This window comes from Haliaeetus leucocephalus, unplaced genomic scaffold (assembly GCF_000737465.1).
Source record: "Haliaeetus leucocephalus isolate CR32 unplaced genomic scaffold, Haliaeetus_leucocephalus-4.0 Scaffold866, whole genome shotgun sequence".
Taxonomy (NCBI): Eukaryota; Metazoa; Chordata; class Aves; order Accipitriformes; family Accipitridae; genus Haliaeetus; species Haliaeetus leucocephalus.
This window is the reverse complement of record NW_010973302.1, coordinates 3,252,280-3,268,718: the sequence shown is the minus strand read 5'-3', so window position 1 is coordinate 3,268,718 and position 16,439 is coordinate 3,252,280. Positions and strand designations below refer to the sequence as shown.

At 42.7% G+C, this 16,439-nt stretch overlaps 1 protein-coding gene across 1 annotated transcript in view; it reads right to left on the bottom strand.

Annotated features, from left to right (window-relative positions):
• Nucleotides 1-16,439, bottom strand: part of DCC (DCC netrin 1 receptor) — a 570,508-nt gene that overhangs the window by 38,965 nt on the left and 515,104 nt on the right. The window contains exons 20-22 of the mRNA XM_010583034.1: nt 15,183-15,377; nt 10,065-10,097; nt 692-757 (exon numbers count right to left, since the gene is read on the bottom strand). Of these exons, the coding sequence (XP_010581336.1) occupies nt 692-757; nt 10,065-10,097; nt 15,183-15,377 (294 nt within the window). The remainder of the gene's footprint in view (nt 1-691; nt 758-10,064; nt 10,098-15,182; nt 15,378-16,439) is intronic.

Genomic DNA, 16,439 nt, shown 5'->3' with positions numbered 1-16,439 from the left:
TCTGTTGTTTCATTCAATAATGTGAGATGGCAATGCTTCATTAAGTAGCGGAGATGAGGTCAGGAATAAGAAGTTATTGATGGCATATCTACTCCCCAGCTGGCACTGATTAGGTTCAGTTAATTTTTGTTAATCCACAGGGTTTCCTCTCATTTCTTCCTATTTTAGGGCAGGATTAATTAATTTTTAAAATGGTATTTTCTGCAGAAAGCTTAAATTGAAATATAATAACATAAAATGCATTTGACAATTCTTTTTAAGCTGTTATTTTTTCAGAGGCATTCCCACGGTCTGCGATATATCTAAACCACCTCTTGCGATGGGATGATCATACCCAGCCACATGCCTTTCGGAGTACTGCGTCAGCTGGAAATCTGATGGGTATACTTTGGGGATCAGCTTTAAGAAAGCCAAAACAGAATATACGGTGTCCTGACCCTATTTTTTGTCAACATTTCTGGTTAAAAGTACAGTCTGTTTTGCAGCAGATATTTTGCACAGTGGATGGGATTTTCAACAGCTGAGATAACTCTTCTGTACAAAACAGCCAGCGTGCGACCAGTGGGCACGGTGGGTGGCCTCCAAGCCATAAGAGAGAGGAACGAGAGAGCAATAAAGAGAAGAAAAATAGGAGGTTGTCACCAAAACTGTACTTAATTATGGAGCATGGTTGGATGGAGCCTGTATTTACCGTTCAGACTGCTCCTGTCAATCAGGTTGGTGTCCACCGGCCAGTAGGAGCCATCCCCGTGACGACCTGTTGGCAGAAAAATGCATCAGATACGGCGTGACAGGTAAACCAGCAAAGTCAAGTTTGTTGCTTGAGACAGCGCCTATCTGACAACATTTAAACCATTAAACAGAGCGGGAAAAGTCATCCCATATGCGCTGGGGAAAATCTGTCATCAAAGTAGGCTTTTGAATGCAAGCTGAATTTCAGCCCTTTGAGCAGCTTGCCTTGTTCTGTTGGTTTTTTCCCTCCTCCAGATGTGCTCGTTAGAGTGACAAACTAAGGTGTGATGGCAGCATCCGTCTGTGCTCCCTCCACGGGTGTCGGGAATAATTCAGACAGCTGCTTTTGCACACAAGCAGTTGGAACAGCAGCAGAGGGATGGTGCTGTACAGAAAACCGTGGGCACGTTTCTCCACCTGCCAGGCGGCTTTCCACCACTATTAAGCAAGCTTTCTTTAATTTATTTTCCCGCTTTTGGAAATACAACTCCAGAACTGCTTGTTTTTTACAAAAAGATCGCCTCTTTTCTAACCCTGACATAAAAAAAAAAGAAAAGTAAGAAAAAAGAAGGGATATGACTGTTATTCCAAAAATGTTTTGGCTGTTGAGGCAATATTTGCACTCCAAATTAATATAGTAAAATTTCGGGTATTTGTCTTTTCCCCTGCTTTATTTTGTCCTATTTATCAGCTTTGGGCTAAAGAGCTGTGACGGTATGTCCATGTTTCTGCCAAGACCAGCATCTCTGCTTCCTCATGTCAAGGTGAATCACAAAGGTTGGTAAAGTCCTACCAAGCTCTTCTTCGACTCTACCGATACGGGATTGAGCAAAATCCATGGCAGAAGTGGTTGGGGTAAAAGCCGCTCTTCTGGCAAAGACCAAGCTTATGCCACCAGCCTGCTGTGGCTATCTCATTCCTCCAAAGCTAATTATTTTTTCATTAAGTCAAATGAACCTTTCCAGGTGGCACAGTCTCAGCTGATGCCAGTAGTGCTCTGCTGGGACAGTGGTTCAGGGAAAAGACATCTTCCCCCTAGACGGGCAGAAGTTGCTGGGGCAGAGCATTGACTCCGACTCCAGAAGAGCCCTGGGGACTATCTTTTTTGGCACCGCCATCCCTTAGGTCAGACAAATAGTACCTGAGGGTGGGTTTTGGTTGGTGAAGGGCTTATGTAAAAATTCCGAAAATTTAGTGCAGGGCAGGGAATTACCAGGGCTTACTGCAGATATCTTCTGGAGCAAACAACCACCGTCTACATCAGCTCTCTTGGCAAATTAGCAAAAACCCCACATTTTCTCACTTTCCTGCAGTTGTTTGTTGCTGCTGTGCACTGTTAAACAACTGCCATATTCCTCTCCAGAGGTACTTGTATTTCTGTGGATTGCGAAGAAATTCACGTGCATAACTTTGTCTACCAATTTGGAAAGTATTTTGTGATGAATGGCCCTAAACAAATGGAAGATGATTATCATCAGAAGAGACTTCAGTGTAATCATCTTTTCAATCAGCATAATTGCACAGCTACAACAACTTGATCCCAAGAAAGCAAGGTTGCAAAATGTTCAGCTGTAAAAGCAGACAAAATAGAGATAAACGTAAGGTATATAGTAATTCTGTTTACCAAGATGACATTCTAAAGCAGTCCTATTCATATTACTACACTGCAGTGTGTGAATATGTTGTGACCCTGGGGTTATATTGTGCTTAGAAAATTGGGTATCTCCATGGGAGACTGCTAAATGTTACTATTTTTTATGTTTAGCCCACACTGAAACATCTTAGCGGGAGCCTAATGTATTGGAAAATTTAGTCAGGATATCGGAGACTTAAAAAAACTAACCCTGCATGCCTGACTCTGAAGTTTGGTACTTTCTGAATTAGCATAAGAGCACTTTTCAAGGCATTATACATGACATTTTCATTGTAAACATATTTGTGTAAACAGCTGCCCATTTCATTTCTGGCTCTAATACGGTGACTGGCACCTGGAGATGCCATTTATTTCGGATGGCTGCAACACGGAGCCAGCCAGGCAGCAACCGGGGAAAGGTTCGGGCTACACTGTCCATGTCGGGGGGGTTCTTGGGCTAGAAATGTTTCTGAAATGCTTTCAGTTTTAAAACCATCCCAAGGCAGCAGACCCTTCCAGTTTTACTCACTGAGCGTAACTCCAAAGGCCCAACTTCTAATCAGAGGCAATTTCACTGATAAGAGACGGGAACGCAAATAACTCTTAACAAACAGTATTTCAACAACACGGTTTGTCAGGGATAGCCAAGACTGAATTTATGGTAATTTGGCTCTGTTCTGCTATTAAGACATACAAACATTATTCAATATTTGGATAAACATGGATATCTAAGCACGTAGGAGATGGGAGGTAAATCTCATTTGCATTGTAAGGTTTTACATGTTAAAGGGTAGGTAGGGCTTAAACCCCTAAGGATTATCCATGCTCTGTTCCAAGCCAACACACCTCCATGAATCATTTCTACCTCTACTTTCACTTGGCAACAGTTTAGGTTATATTTCCCTCTAAAAAACTCAAATGACGTGCAAGAGCACTGCTACTTGGAGGCTATTGCTTCATCCAGTTTCAGGGCCTCAGGTTTCGACTACCTTTATAATATTCTAATTTAAGAAGTAAGCTAACCTGTGAGCTTCTACTTCATTTTCAACTTCAATATCTTTACTGAACTCATCTGTTTGCACTGTACTATCACTGTTGCTCTCCACCTCCTTCCCAAATCCACTGGTGGGTTTCTTGTCTTACAGAAGACAAGTACAAAACTCCTGTCCCACTGAGTTTAGATGGAAACCCTCAGTGTCAGCCAGAAAGTCACACACAAGCTGGGCATAACTCAACAAATATGTCCAGATCTCATTTGGGGTTTTTGGGGGGTCAGACAATAGACTCTCTCTTCAGCTTCCACCAGTTTCCAGTGGAGCTTCTATTCTTTGTATTATTCCATCTTTTGGAACAAACCATTAATAAAATCTTGACTAATCAGCTATTTCTTTAAGAACTGCCTTTTTTAATGGAGGTTAAACAGTCTTTAAACTAGATTTTCCTACCTTTTTAATGAGTTGTATTAAAGGTGGTAACATACTTTCAGAGGTACAAAAAGGTGCACCCATATGAACCTCCATATCATTTCTCACCTCTCACTTCTGTGTTTAACTTCTGTTTTCCCCCAGGTCTTTCAAATGTTTCAGTAACTCAAGTTTTTCTCTGAAAAAAAATCACATTGTCAGTGACAACGGTTCTTCATCCTCTCAGGCCTCCAGCACTTGGAAATTGGCCAAAAATTCTGTTGTCATTTTGCTGTACATCTCTTTCCTTTTTCATGCTTTACTCGAGCAGCTTCCTTATTTGCAAACTTCAGGTATTCCTGCGCGACACAGGCAGGTCGGTAGACGTTGAGGGAATGCTCTCTCCTTGCAAAACGCTCATTGCAAGCCAACCACCCGCGTGGGAGAGCTGGAGGGGGAATGACGCTTGCTGCTGCATCGTCTGGCTCCCCTGAACCAGACACGGCCCTGCGCTACCGCTGTTGCTGTATTTTGCCTTAAACAGTCCAAAATATGGAGAAAATAAGCTGAGCAATATTCTCACATGAGACAGAGACTGTAAGTGATATTTCCTGCCCCATGGGGGTCCCCAGGGAGGTTAAGCATGCAAACTAGGTCATTGGGAGGTCCAAGCTTGCAAACTAAGTCATTGGCTCTCACAGCCAACACCAGCTGTCAGGTGTACAGTGCCATCAGAAAAACTGCTCTTCTGTTCCCCCAGAAAAGCTGAGCTCCCTGTGTAAGGCAGTTATGGTGCTAAGCACCTGGAAATCCGCTCCAGGATAGAGCGGAAGACAGCAAGCTGCCTTTGGGGGCAGCTCTAGCTCGCTGCTGACCTGCAACCTCCCTAGAAACCCAGCGAAATAAGGATGCTCAGACGTAGCAGAGTAAAAGCAGAGTAAGGAGGATGGCTGAAAAAAAGCAAGGGGCAATGGGAGCTTCTGCCCAGAGCAGACACATAGACATCCGAGAAAAATGAAAGCATCCCTCTAGCACCTTGTTCCCATCTTCTGGGAAGGCAGAAATACAAGTCAGAAGAGAGAAAGGTTGATTCATACATGTTATGCAGTTCAATATCTCTCCAGAGGCTGCTCTTCATCCTGGAAGACGGATGCCAGTTCAGCCTGAGATGGGTAATGCTGTGCGGTCACATCGTGTATTCGCAGGGACGAGGAGCTGCGGGTTGCACACTGACTTCAGAGAGCACCGAGGTGAGGATCCATCTCTATGTGCACAGCCGTCGGCAAGTTCCCTCTTCGGCCAGTGATGAGAGAAGAAAGCCTCACAACCATGGCTGAACCTGCTTATCTTGGATGGGAAAAGCTGCTTTTTGAAGGCACCCACCTTTGACCACACTGTCAGGCACTGAGATGTAAAACATTAACTTTCAGCAGTGAGGTTCCGCATCCATCAGCACTTAAACGGGTCAGAGCACGAGGACTTGTGTCTTCTTCCCATCTATGGTCAGCACCTGAAAACGAAGGAGCCCACGTTGTCCTGGTGATAGCTGAAGAGCTCAGCGAAGACAGGGGTGTTTGCAAATTTGCTTATAAGCAAGTATAAACCGGCAGACTTCTTGGAACGATGCTGGGGCTTGGGGCAGAACTGCAAGATTAGGTGAAGAGATACCACATCACCTGTTGACTTTCTAGTCCTTCTTTTTCAAGTGTATCTGGAGGCAGTTGTCTCAACTATGTCTCAGCGCAGCAGGAAACACAACCAATATGCAGGAATAACCCTTCTTAATATTTCAAGCATGTCTTCTGAGATGCTTTCCATCTTTTGGAACTTAAGAAAGAGTTCCTACACCTGCTTGGTAAACATAGCCAGATGACAGACTTTAAAAGGCTTTTCTTTTTTTTTTTTTCCCCCAGAAGGAGTTATTCTGATAAATGGGATACTTCTTATTTCTTTTCTCTAGCAAAGAGCGTTACAGACCACTGCATTATTTGTTTAGGAAGCAGCTCTTTGAAAAAGATCTGAACTGCTCATCCTTCCACTGCTGCTACGCACAGAGTTTGCAAAATAGCTTCAGAACCAAAAGCCCAGAGCCATCAAAAGCTCTAACAGAAAAAAAAAGAGGCAAACTTGATGCCTTCTGCAGTCACAGTATGAGACGATGCGACTGTTTTGGGGCTGATATCAGGTTGTAGATGTACCGGCGGCTGTTTTCATGCAGGAAAGCATATGCAGAAAAAACGAGCACAGGAAGGTTTCAAATGGGCAAACAGCAACACACCTGCAATAATCCAACATGGCAAAGGTTGAACTGCAGAAAGTCCAATCCCAGGCATGACTAGACTGCGCTTCAGACCCCCTTGCTCTGAAAGCTGAAGCAAATGGTGCACTGTTAACTCACGAGATGCAGAGCATCAAGGTATAAATAGCAGATGTACAGTCAAGTGCCCAGTGCTCATCCCCTGTTCAGGAGAGGCAAAGTCCCCCAGCATCACTTGGAAACCTTTCCACGTCCCTCCGGACTGGATGCGAAACAATGCAGACCACTGTTTTCCTCAGGATTTGGAAACAAAAGCTGCGGATGTCTGTCGTGGATGATCTTCTCCACGGGCTTTTTGTTGTCCTGGGTATGGTCACTGGCCCTGCTCCAGGCATGGGAACAGGAGACCTCCCACTGGCCTCACCATGGCAGTAAACGTTAAATCTGAACTTGTAAATATCCAGTTTATGGTTTAAAAAGAGTAATGCCATATATATCTATATCTATATATAAATAAAATCATACCTGTATTCCGTATGTAAGTTTTCCATAGTGATATATGAATTTATCTAAACAGTTCATATGACCCATTTCATGGGAGGTATGCTTTCAGAAAACAATTGAGCAATCAAAATGTATTGAAATTTCCTAAGATAAGGAGAAACATTTGTTCAAAATTGTGTACGTTTCCTTTTATCAAAATCTACAGGGGATGTTATAAAACATTTGTAGTCCAAAGGCAGAAATCAGCTTTTTCGCTCTTGCAGAGATCTCATTCTGATGGCAACACAAAGCCGTTGACAAGTCCTATATTGACAAAATATGGACTAAAGAATTTAATATTGTTTTATCACATGGAAACTGGGGCAAGATAAAACACAATGATTAATCTCTTCTTTGCCCAGTTTGCCTCTATGTATTTCAGATGAAAATCGTAAACAGAGCTTTTTAGACTCCAGGAAGCCTCTACAACAGCTCATCTGAAAGCAGCTGGCCTTGACCCACATACATAAAGTTTGTGACAAAAATTCTCTCTTGAGCATCTGAAAATGTAATTTTTTTCTTACTTTTATACTACCATTTTTAGTACCTTTGCCTATGCCCTGCTCTACCAGTTGCATACATGCAAAATAAAGATCTGAAAAGAAGCTGACACATTTACAGGATTGGCACCCACTTCAGATTTAAGGGGTCTCCTGGAAAACGTGAGATTTGATTCTCTAGATGCTGATGCTCCTCTTTTTGCCCTTCAGATGATGGTGTTTGCACCCTGGGAGCGTTATTTGCATTTCATCAACAGGATTTCTCATTCTGTGTCAGACAGCTGCAGACCAAAGCTTCCACAGGACGGTACGGGCTCAACTCTGTCCATCACTCATGGGCAAGAATGAAGGACTGGAGGTGGGGTATCTCTTGCCTCCTTCCCCTTGTCAGTGGTAGGTCTCTGCTCTCCCAGCGAGTTGCAGCAACACGGAGCACATCTGCCCTGACCAAGAAACCTTTGAAGTTCCCCCTAAACCCTCCTCCCTATCTCCTTTTTCCCACCCGAACCCCCTTGCCCATCCAACACCCTCCAACACTGCTTTGCTGTCACGTACTTTAATTTTGCTTCCTGAACTCGGGAACCATGAGCCGGCATTAGAGACAGATGACCTACCAGAGTTTATTCGTGTCACTCAATAAGAATTGCATTTGTGGCAGAGATGGCCCTCAGGGCCTTGTCCAAAGCACAGAGTAATTTAAAAGGCTCCCACTGACTTCAGTAGGCATTGGTTCAGGATGATTAAAGAATTAGCTTTGATGATTTCTAAGGCAAATCAGCTTTTGGAAACTTTGACTTTGTTTGTCTTAATGCTTGTGCTTGGAGTACAGTTACAGTGAGACCTGGCACCATCCACTTGTCTTCAGCAGAGCTGCCTGAAGGTCAAGTAAATGCAAGTGAAGACCTCAGACTTCGTCTTATTAGAATTCATCACTGAGGTCACGTAAAAATGGAAACTGAATTCAGATATCAAAAAGCCTATGGGAGACACATAAAAGGCTGAGAATTTCTCCTCCTCAAATGCTACAGTCCTAAAGAACGAAAACGCAGTGTATTTCAACTACCCAGGCAAAAGACAGTATTTATGTACTAGGAATGACTGCGTTTAACTCACACTGTGAATACCTGCTGTCTGCTAAAGACACGCTAACCTCATTTCATTTTGGCAAGTTATTAGACTCAAACCAAACCAAAAAAACCCACCATACCCGAAGCAACTGGGAATTCGCAGGCTATGGCTGCAATCCCAACACAGTTATCACCTTGGGGATATGCTTTAGCCAGACATGCTGCAAGTAGTTACACGAAACGGGTTGAAATCTTCCCTGTTTTAAAGTCTATACGGAGTATCATTCACTAACCAGGTTGCAAACACTGTTCAGGCTGCTCAAGAACAATGAATTATTCTGGTGACTGTTTTCCCTAGCAAGGGGCACAGTGTTCCCAGAAGAACATGATGCACAAAAGGAAAACCACCCAGACCTCTCTTTTTCTGTGGTAGTTTGAGGTCCATGAAATAGCACTACAGTATGGCCATACAACCGTACAGTTACGCTGAAACAGAGCAACATGCTCATTGAAGAACTAAGACACAAACTCTACTTTCCATCCAGCCTTAGATTCCGCCCCCCCCCCCTTTTGTTTTTTTAAACTGAACTTGACACTTTTTCGGTCCTGCTTACCAGGTGATAACTTGTGCTGAAGCCTCTCCTAGGCATTCTAAACCTGCCTGAAAACATTTTAAATGCAAATCTGAGAAAAATCTACTGACAATTTACTTACGGGCTTCTTTGTAACCTAACACTTTTCCCCTTTAAAAATAGTTTTTATCTATTCAAACCTGACATTTTCAACTTGCTTGTGCTGTGGTGCAAAAAATCATACTGAGCAAACCAGCTTTTAATTTCATAATTTGTATACTTCTACTTCTTTCAGCAAATCATACGCTGAAATCAGAGGGTGAATTTCCAAAACTGGCTGAGAGTGGGTCTCTCCAATGTGCTACCTTGCTGTGATACTATATGGGGTACCTGGTACAAAGTAAAATCCTAGTGAAGAAATATGCTCCAGGTAACCTCCAGGGATGCTCCAGGTCAAAGTAAAACCTATGAAAGGGCCTAGAGTTGACTTTGATCTTCTAAATAACGCTTTCTTGACCTCCCTAGGAATTACCTATTGTAAGTTAACTCAACTCACTAAATTGGGGTAAGACGGTAGCTGTTAAGTAAAGCCAAGGATTTGAGGTTTACACCTCACTTTGCCTTTTAAACTAGTGTGAAGTGAGAGTTTGAATCCAAATAAACCTCCCAAGATCAGGTCTGAGTTTTCCAAATGTCATTACGACTGTTTCCTTGGGCAGATGTCACATAAATGTACAATGCTCTAGCTGTAATTGAAAGAAATACTTAGGAATAAGTAGGTCTACAGTAAAAAAAGGAAAAAATATCCTAGCAACAGACTTCACAACTATTCGAAAGGAGACAGGAGCAGAGGAACTGTTACTAATCAGACATATACTCACATTTGGAAAATGTAATGATAATGCCTTGAAAAGTTGACTAAACTTTGCTGTGATCAAACAGGAGCTGCTGGTTTGAGAGAAAAGATGATCTGCGATTTCTCACAGTGAGGCTTTTGAACTTTAATCTATAACCCACGAAAGGGTGCAAGAGGAGCCTGGAAATTATGCTGAGCTTAATTATACTTAATGTGAATTATTCAGAAGTGCAGCAGAGAGACTAAAAATTTATTTCATACAAAGAAGCTTGACATTTTAATTGGTCCTTCAGAAAAGAGACAAAACAATTTCCTCTCCCGAAAATTTACATCTTCCCCATCAAAGCAGCAGCCGCAGCCGAGCAGAACTTCATTAACAAGATTAATTATCACGCCAGCGTCTGCCTCATCAGGTGTGCAGCCCAGGTGAAAAGCACGGTCCCCTCCCCGGCGCGCCCCCCAGGCTCCGGCAGAAAAGGCGACAGATGGAGGGCACCGTACCTTGGTCATTAGCCATTTTGTCAGGGTGCTCGACTGCAAGAAAGAGACAATGTCATTAGAGGCTGACAGCTCCTCGCAGGCAAGCCGACGCATCGCAGCAACGACGGCGTTTAGCGGGTCGGCGCAGCGCGGTGCTGCCTTCCCGCACCGGCGGCGGGAGGTGCGGGAGGACAGGGTGAGTTTTACCGTTCCCTTTTCCAGAGAGATCCTGGAGAACTGAGAGGACAAACACAGAATCATAGAATCACAGAATATCTCGAGTTGGAAGGGACCCGTAAGGACCATCGAGTCCAACTCCCTGCTCCTCGCAGGACTACCTAAAACTAAACCCTACGGCTAAGAGCATCGTCCAGATGCTCCTTGACCCCTGAACCGTGCCTTGTATCAGATATTTTCACCAAGTTCTTCCAAAGGCGAAACCTTTACCGCAGCTTTTTTTCATTCGCTTGTTCTTTTTTGGTACGACCTGGCAAGTTTAATCAAGCAAGAAGGGAAAGAGGGAGAGATACTGCTTCTTTAAATAATTACAGTCAAATCACCTACAAGTTGAAAGCTCAGTCTGACTTATATTATCATTGTTTCAGCTTTTTGCAAAGGGGTTTAAAACTATTTACATGGTTTTGCATAATAACCATAAAAGACAGCGTGATCTGAAGTGCACCAGACAAGACTTCAAAATTCAGCAGATATATTAAAAGCTTTCCTGCACAGCTACAACTTCTGACTATTTATGATATGGCTGAGGGAATTAAACTTTCCTCGGATTCATAAGTAGCTACCATCATAGAGCATTAACCAGTCCTCTGCTTAATAAATTATGCAAGAATCTTAAGCACAGGAAATTGGGGGAAAAAGAAGTGTTTTGGCACATGAATCTGGAAGTCAAATAACCAGTGCCTGCAGGTGCAGAGCATGCTGCTCCCCTCACTGCTAAAACCACTACAAAACCTCCTCTAGATGATGGCATCGCGCTAGGAACACGTGGAGGTACCGAACTAGCATAATTTACATTTACAGACACGTCTATGAGCTCCATGCCTGTGGCAGAGGGGGAATAGCTGCTTCGATGACCCCCAAACCCCCCGTTAATTTCCCCCCCCCCCCAGACTTTTTCACAGGGATGCAGAGCAGAAGAGGGGTAGACGGAGCACACTGCCTCAAACTTTCTTGAAATCCGTGAGCCTGCGCTTCCCCGCTGAGCCATACCCGGCTTATCGCCTTTCCCCGAGGACAAATATATTCATGAAAACATGAATCCTTGCTCACAGCTGAAGTTACCTCCGTCCGAGCACTGATACCACTTAGACGCTGCCCCGGCACCACTCGGCGTTCGCTGCCTTCTCCAGGCGATGGAGGAGGCGAAAACCGGGAGACCCGCGGTGCCAGGCAGGGCTCCAAGCCGGGTGGGTAATATTTACTTTTGGCAGGTTGCAGGGGGTCACGTTTGGTGCCGGTTATGGACTGGGATGTGCTGCTGAACCACACCGCCGAGGCAGCATTAGAGGGCACTGCAGTGCTAGAAATGCTGCCCCACACCTTCCTTGCCAAAAAGCGGGGGGTCGGGATCATCATCAGCTGCGATTTCGGGTTCTTTTAGAAATGGTACAGTGGCAACATTTAACCTGGTGTCCTGTAGAAAGCCCACGAATACAGTTTTCCTTGCTGATCTTAGCGCGATGGGAATATCTGAAGCTCAGCCCATGACATCTTCAGCCCTCTCTCTCCCCCCTTCCACTCTTCCCTTTAAAATACATCTCAGCCAGGGTTTTGTTCGTGCTTGATGTCTTGTCTACAAGTGTGTTAACAGGCAACTTTTTTCAGTTTATGTAATGTTTTGCATGATTCTGATAAGCAGAATACTACTCTCTCATCTTCCTTAATTAACGGAGCTCAGCGCTCATGGAAGATCTGTTTGTAAATGCTGGCTGAAATCCAGAATAGGTACAGCTGAGCAGAAGAAAGCATAAACAAATTTACTAAGTACAGTTCTGAGATCTACTTGTTTCTGTAACAGATGAAAAAACAAATCACTGACAAGTTATTTAAAAGACTGAGGAAATCCTCCCTCCTATCTGTCCGTCCCCAGTTCATTCCTTCCCTCTTCAGTTGTCATCTTTCATTGGGCAGTTGCAAGTAAATTTCAGACTATTTACTTACTTCTGCAACTTAATGAATTTCTGAAAATGATTCATTTATATGCCATAAAAACAACGTAACATTGAGACTTGGACTTTACCTTCGGGGACAATCTGTGACAGTACGCTGTGAAAGGCTGCAAAATGGACATACTATTTGGGCACTCTCTGCTTTTCTCCCATAAATACATATACATATATATGTATACATAATATTTACTGAAGTCATCCAGACTCAACAAGGAGTAAGAAAAATCCTAGTAACGACCTCAAATTTTGGCCCAAATTATATAAGAAAAAAAAAAAAAAGGGATATTCAACCACATTTTATCCTTTTATTCCAGGACCCTGAGAATGTCTGTATCAGATTCTTTATGCTTTAAGTGATAAATTTAACCAGCCAGAGCATAAAAAAAGCGGATCCTCAACTGATGTAAACTGTTGCAGATTGATTGAAGTTCACAGTGTAACAACAATTTACATAAGCTAAGGATTTGCCCATTTGCCTGTATATTATCATCAGTGGAGCTGAGGTGGAAGAATATAAACTCATTGCTCCATGGTAGTGTTATTTACTACTAAACATAACTCTTTCTCACAGATCACTACATTTTCATTAGTAAAGGAAAGTCAGTACAAATACTCGCATTGCAATTACAACACAAGTAATGGCTTGGTTTCCTTGGAGGAGCTTTATGTGCTATAATATATGAAACGAGACAGTGGGTGACTTAGTGGGTCTTTGATGCTTGTTTAGTTCCTCGTGATTTAAAACTTCCTCTGATCAGGACAGAGATTTGCCATCAGAGCACGCATTACCATATGGCACATACACATCTTCTGTTAATAATCATTAAGGGCAGGAAACCAACATTTTTGCATAATTCAGAATGCACTCAAGACTTCAGAAAGTCTTTTCACCTCAAGTGTAGGGATAGATTTGTCAAAAAAACAGTTGAATAGTATTGAACATGACATATTTAGGGTGGATATCATTAAGTATTCATGGCAGGGTATTAGACATCGTCCTTGTAGGCTATTACAAGACGTAACAAATGTATAAATTCATCTTTCTGGTATCTGTTGATGCTGTCTGATCTAGAATTCATTTCCCAAATGAGTTTTATGGTACTTTGTGTAAACATTACAAAGTAAGTGATATCAAGTGCATTAATCTTTTGGTTTAGTTAGATATCTGGGTCTCTATATCTTTTCATATCTCATTAGTCTGCGGCTATTATATTTTGATGCCTTGACTCATTTTAAACCCAGTCTAATAGACGACTTCTGCTTGGCACAAATTGTGAGCATGAAATTAAGTTGGCACTATCCGCTTGATAGAGATGAAGCACCCGCAAAGTGCTATCTCTTCACATTTCATGGCAGTGGAGAATGAATAATCAGGATCTTACCAATAATTCATTCAAAGTGAAACATGACTTGGACAAGTAAGTCCTGCAAACCTGTGCAGGCGGTGATAAGCTTAGAACAAATTGATACGATTTTTCATTTTTTTTCTGACTCTTGCTAATTCATGAAAACTGTTGTATGAGGCTTTTCACTCCCAGCCTGAATGGTCGATAGCATGCTTTCGAGACACTGATATCAGTGAAGGAAAAAGGGAAAGCTCTCTGCCAGTGCTGCTGAGGACACTGGCTCATTCATCGCAAACCTTCCTTAATGGCTGAAAACGGAGTTTCCCCTCCTTCCCTCAGAGGCAGCGGAAAAATTTGCTATTCACATGACGAAGGTTTGCTGAAAGACAAACTCAAATACAAGCACTCGCCAAACAAACAAACAAATCCCCCAAAGGGAATGATGTGGGGATGGTGTGCCGCCCCTCCTCTGCAGTCATTTTGCTTGGCTTTCGTACAGCTCGCGTTAAATGAAGTCACTTGCGACTGATTAAAAGAGAGGCTTGAGTGTCAACGCTAATTCCAAGCCTCTCACGCACAGGTTTGGGGCTGAATTTCCCAAATTTCCCTCCAGTCGTGACTTCTCAGGCCCAGCCTGTGTCCAGTTTCGATTACCTTCTGCCGAGATGTTGTTTTTATATACAAATCCCTGGATTTTCTCTAGAGGAGACACAGCGCTAACGTGCTCTCTCATATGCCACGCTTCTTTCCTGGAATAGGTTCGCTGTTTATGTCATTTGAGTTTTTCATTAATTACACGTCTTTCTAAAAGTAATTTCATACCTTTGTGCAAATGAATGAGTGACAGTTAAAATATAAGGAGCAGAGCTGCAGCAAGAACCCTGCTTCCCACTCACGGTAATATTGCTTACATCTTCATAACTAATAATTTCTGGGTAGATCACGTCAGGCCTTCACACAGACAGGCAGCAGGGAAGAGAACAGAGGAATATCTCCCATGTTAATTTGAAATGGAGTCTGATACAAGCGCAACCCTTTGCTCTCATAAACACATCGGTGCTGAAATACCAGCCAAAACCCATACCCCTCATTTGCCTCCTCCTTCTCACTGGTCACTAAGGGAGAGGGGTCAGGTATTAAATAGTCTCTTGTTAATAACAGGTCCTGAGAAATATCTGGAACAACTCTCCCCACACAAAGCCAAGCTGCATCTCAGTTTGCTGAGGTTTTTAATCATAATTTTGCCCGTCTACTCTGTTGATAGGAGTGAGTCATTACGGGTTCCTACAGTCACTGAAAGATCCAAAATGAAAAGGGACCTCCCTAGAGAAATCCAGTCAGATCCAATTAGCTTTATTATTGATGGGAGAAAGTTAGGTGGTGTCAGAGTGCTTTCCCCCAGCTGAATGAATTGAAAACTATAGTTACTGCCTCATTATGTGGTTTACTTTTGTCAACTACTGCATGTAGCATTTTGCTTTTATCTCTCAATAATAGTTTCAAGTAGTAGGATCTCTTCTGGCTGACATGGAATTAATTGCAAAGCTCCCACGAAGGCATAAGAAAATTCTACGTATCATTACTATCCAGATGACACATATCCAAACCTTTCAGTGTCCGGAAGAAAACAGGATCGGAGAGGGGCCCCACTCCCTTGGCGTTGCGAGCTTGGATTCTGAAGTAGTAGACAGTGTCCAGGTTGAGGTCCATGATCTGGTGGGTGAGGCGGTCGCCGCTGATGGACTCCATAATCCAGTCATCAATCGGAGCGTTCTTGTCCAAAGTATAGAAGAGGATGTAAGCTGAATAAACACAGTCTCTCAGTTAGTGCTTCAACCAAATTTTAACATGCTTCTGTTACGAAATACAGGTAAAATTCAGATTTCTTAAAATCGCTGAAAAGCAGGGGTTTCTTTGTAAAAGCAGGGAGGGCAGGTCTCCAATCAAAATAGCTTTGAGGAATGCTATGAAAATACACATTTGTCTATTTTTAGAACAAAACCACAATTACAGTATTTACTGTAAGAAATAGAGATTTAACAAATATTAAAATAAGTAGCACACATTAAAAGGCTGTTACAAGTGCATTTCTCAAATTGAGGTGCACCCTTCAGTCTGATAGCTGCCATAAACCATATGATATAAGTCGTTAGTGTTTCAGTGCTGAAATAAAACTAATTGGTATTAATGACACACATCGATTACTGGGTGCTTATGCAATATTTCTTGGGAACTATAGGGAAAAGTATTTTGGTGAAAAGAATAAAGAATTAAAAATTTTGGTAACTCAGAATTTTGGTAACTTAAGAGTATTACAATAAATATTTATTCAAACAATAGAAGTTTGAATAAAACTTAAAAGTTTTAGAACTTAGAGAATAGAAGCACCAGTATTAGGAAGCAATAATAGTTTGTAGGAATGACCTTGCCAGCAAACGAAATTTTGGGAAGAAAAAAGCCTGTAAGCAAGGCTGAGAGGTCTAGCACCCCCTGCAACACTAGTCTCTGCCTAACTTTGAAAACAGCTTCTTTTTTTTTTTTTCCCCCGAAATGCTCCCTGGCAAATTAGTCATAGGCAAAAAAACCACTCCAAGCCTGGTCTTAATTGCTGTGCCGCAGGAGAGAGCTACTGGAGCGGGGAGAGCCCGAGCGGGTCTTCTGGACTTCATCTTTGTGTCTGGACCCAAAGTTACTACAAAGTTGGTATAAGCCTTATTATTAATGCTATTTCCCTATTCTTTTCTGAAACAAAGATGCTTTTCAAAACTCATTCCACGTGATCGGTTACACTGGTCACAGACAAGCGGTGTTAGGATGGAAGTGTTACGGTTTTGGGGGGGGGGGGGGGGGGGGGGCGGGTGTTT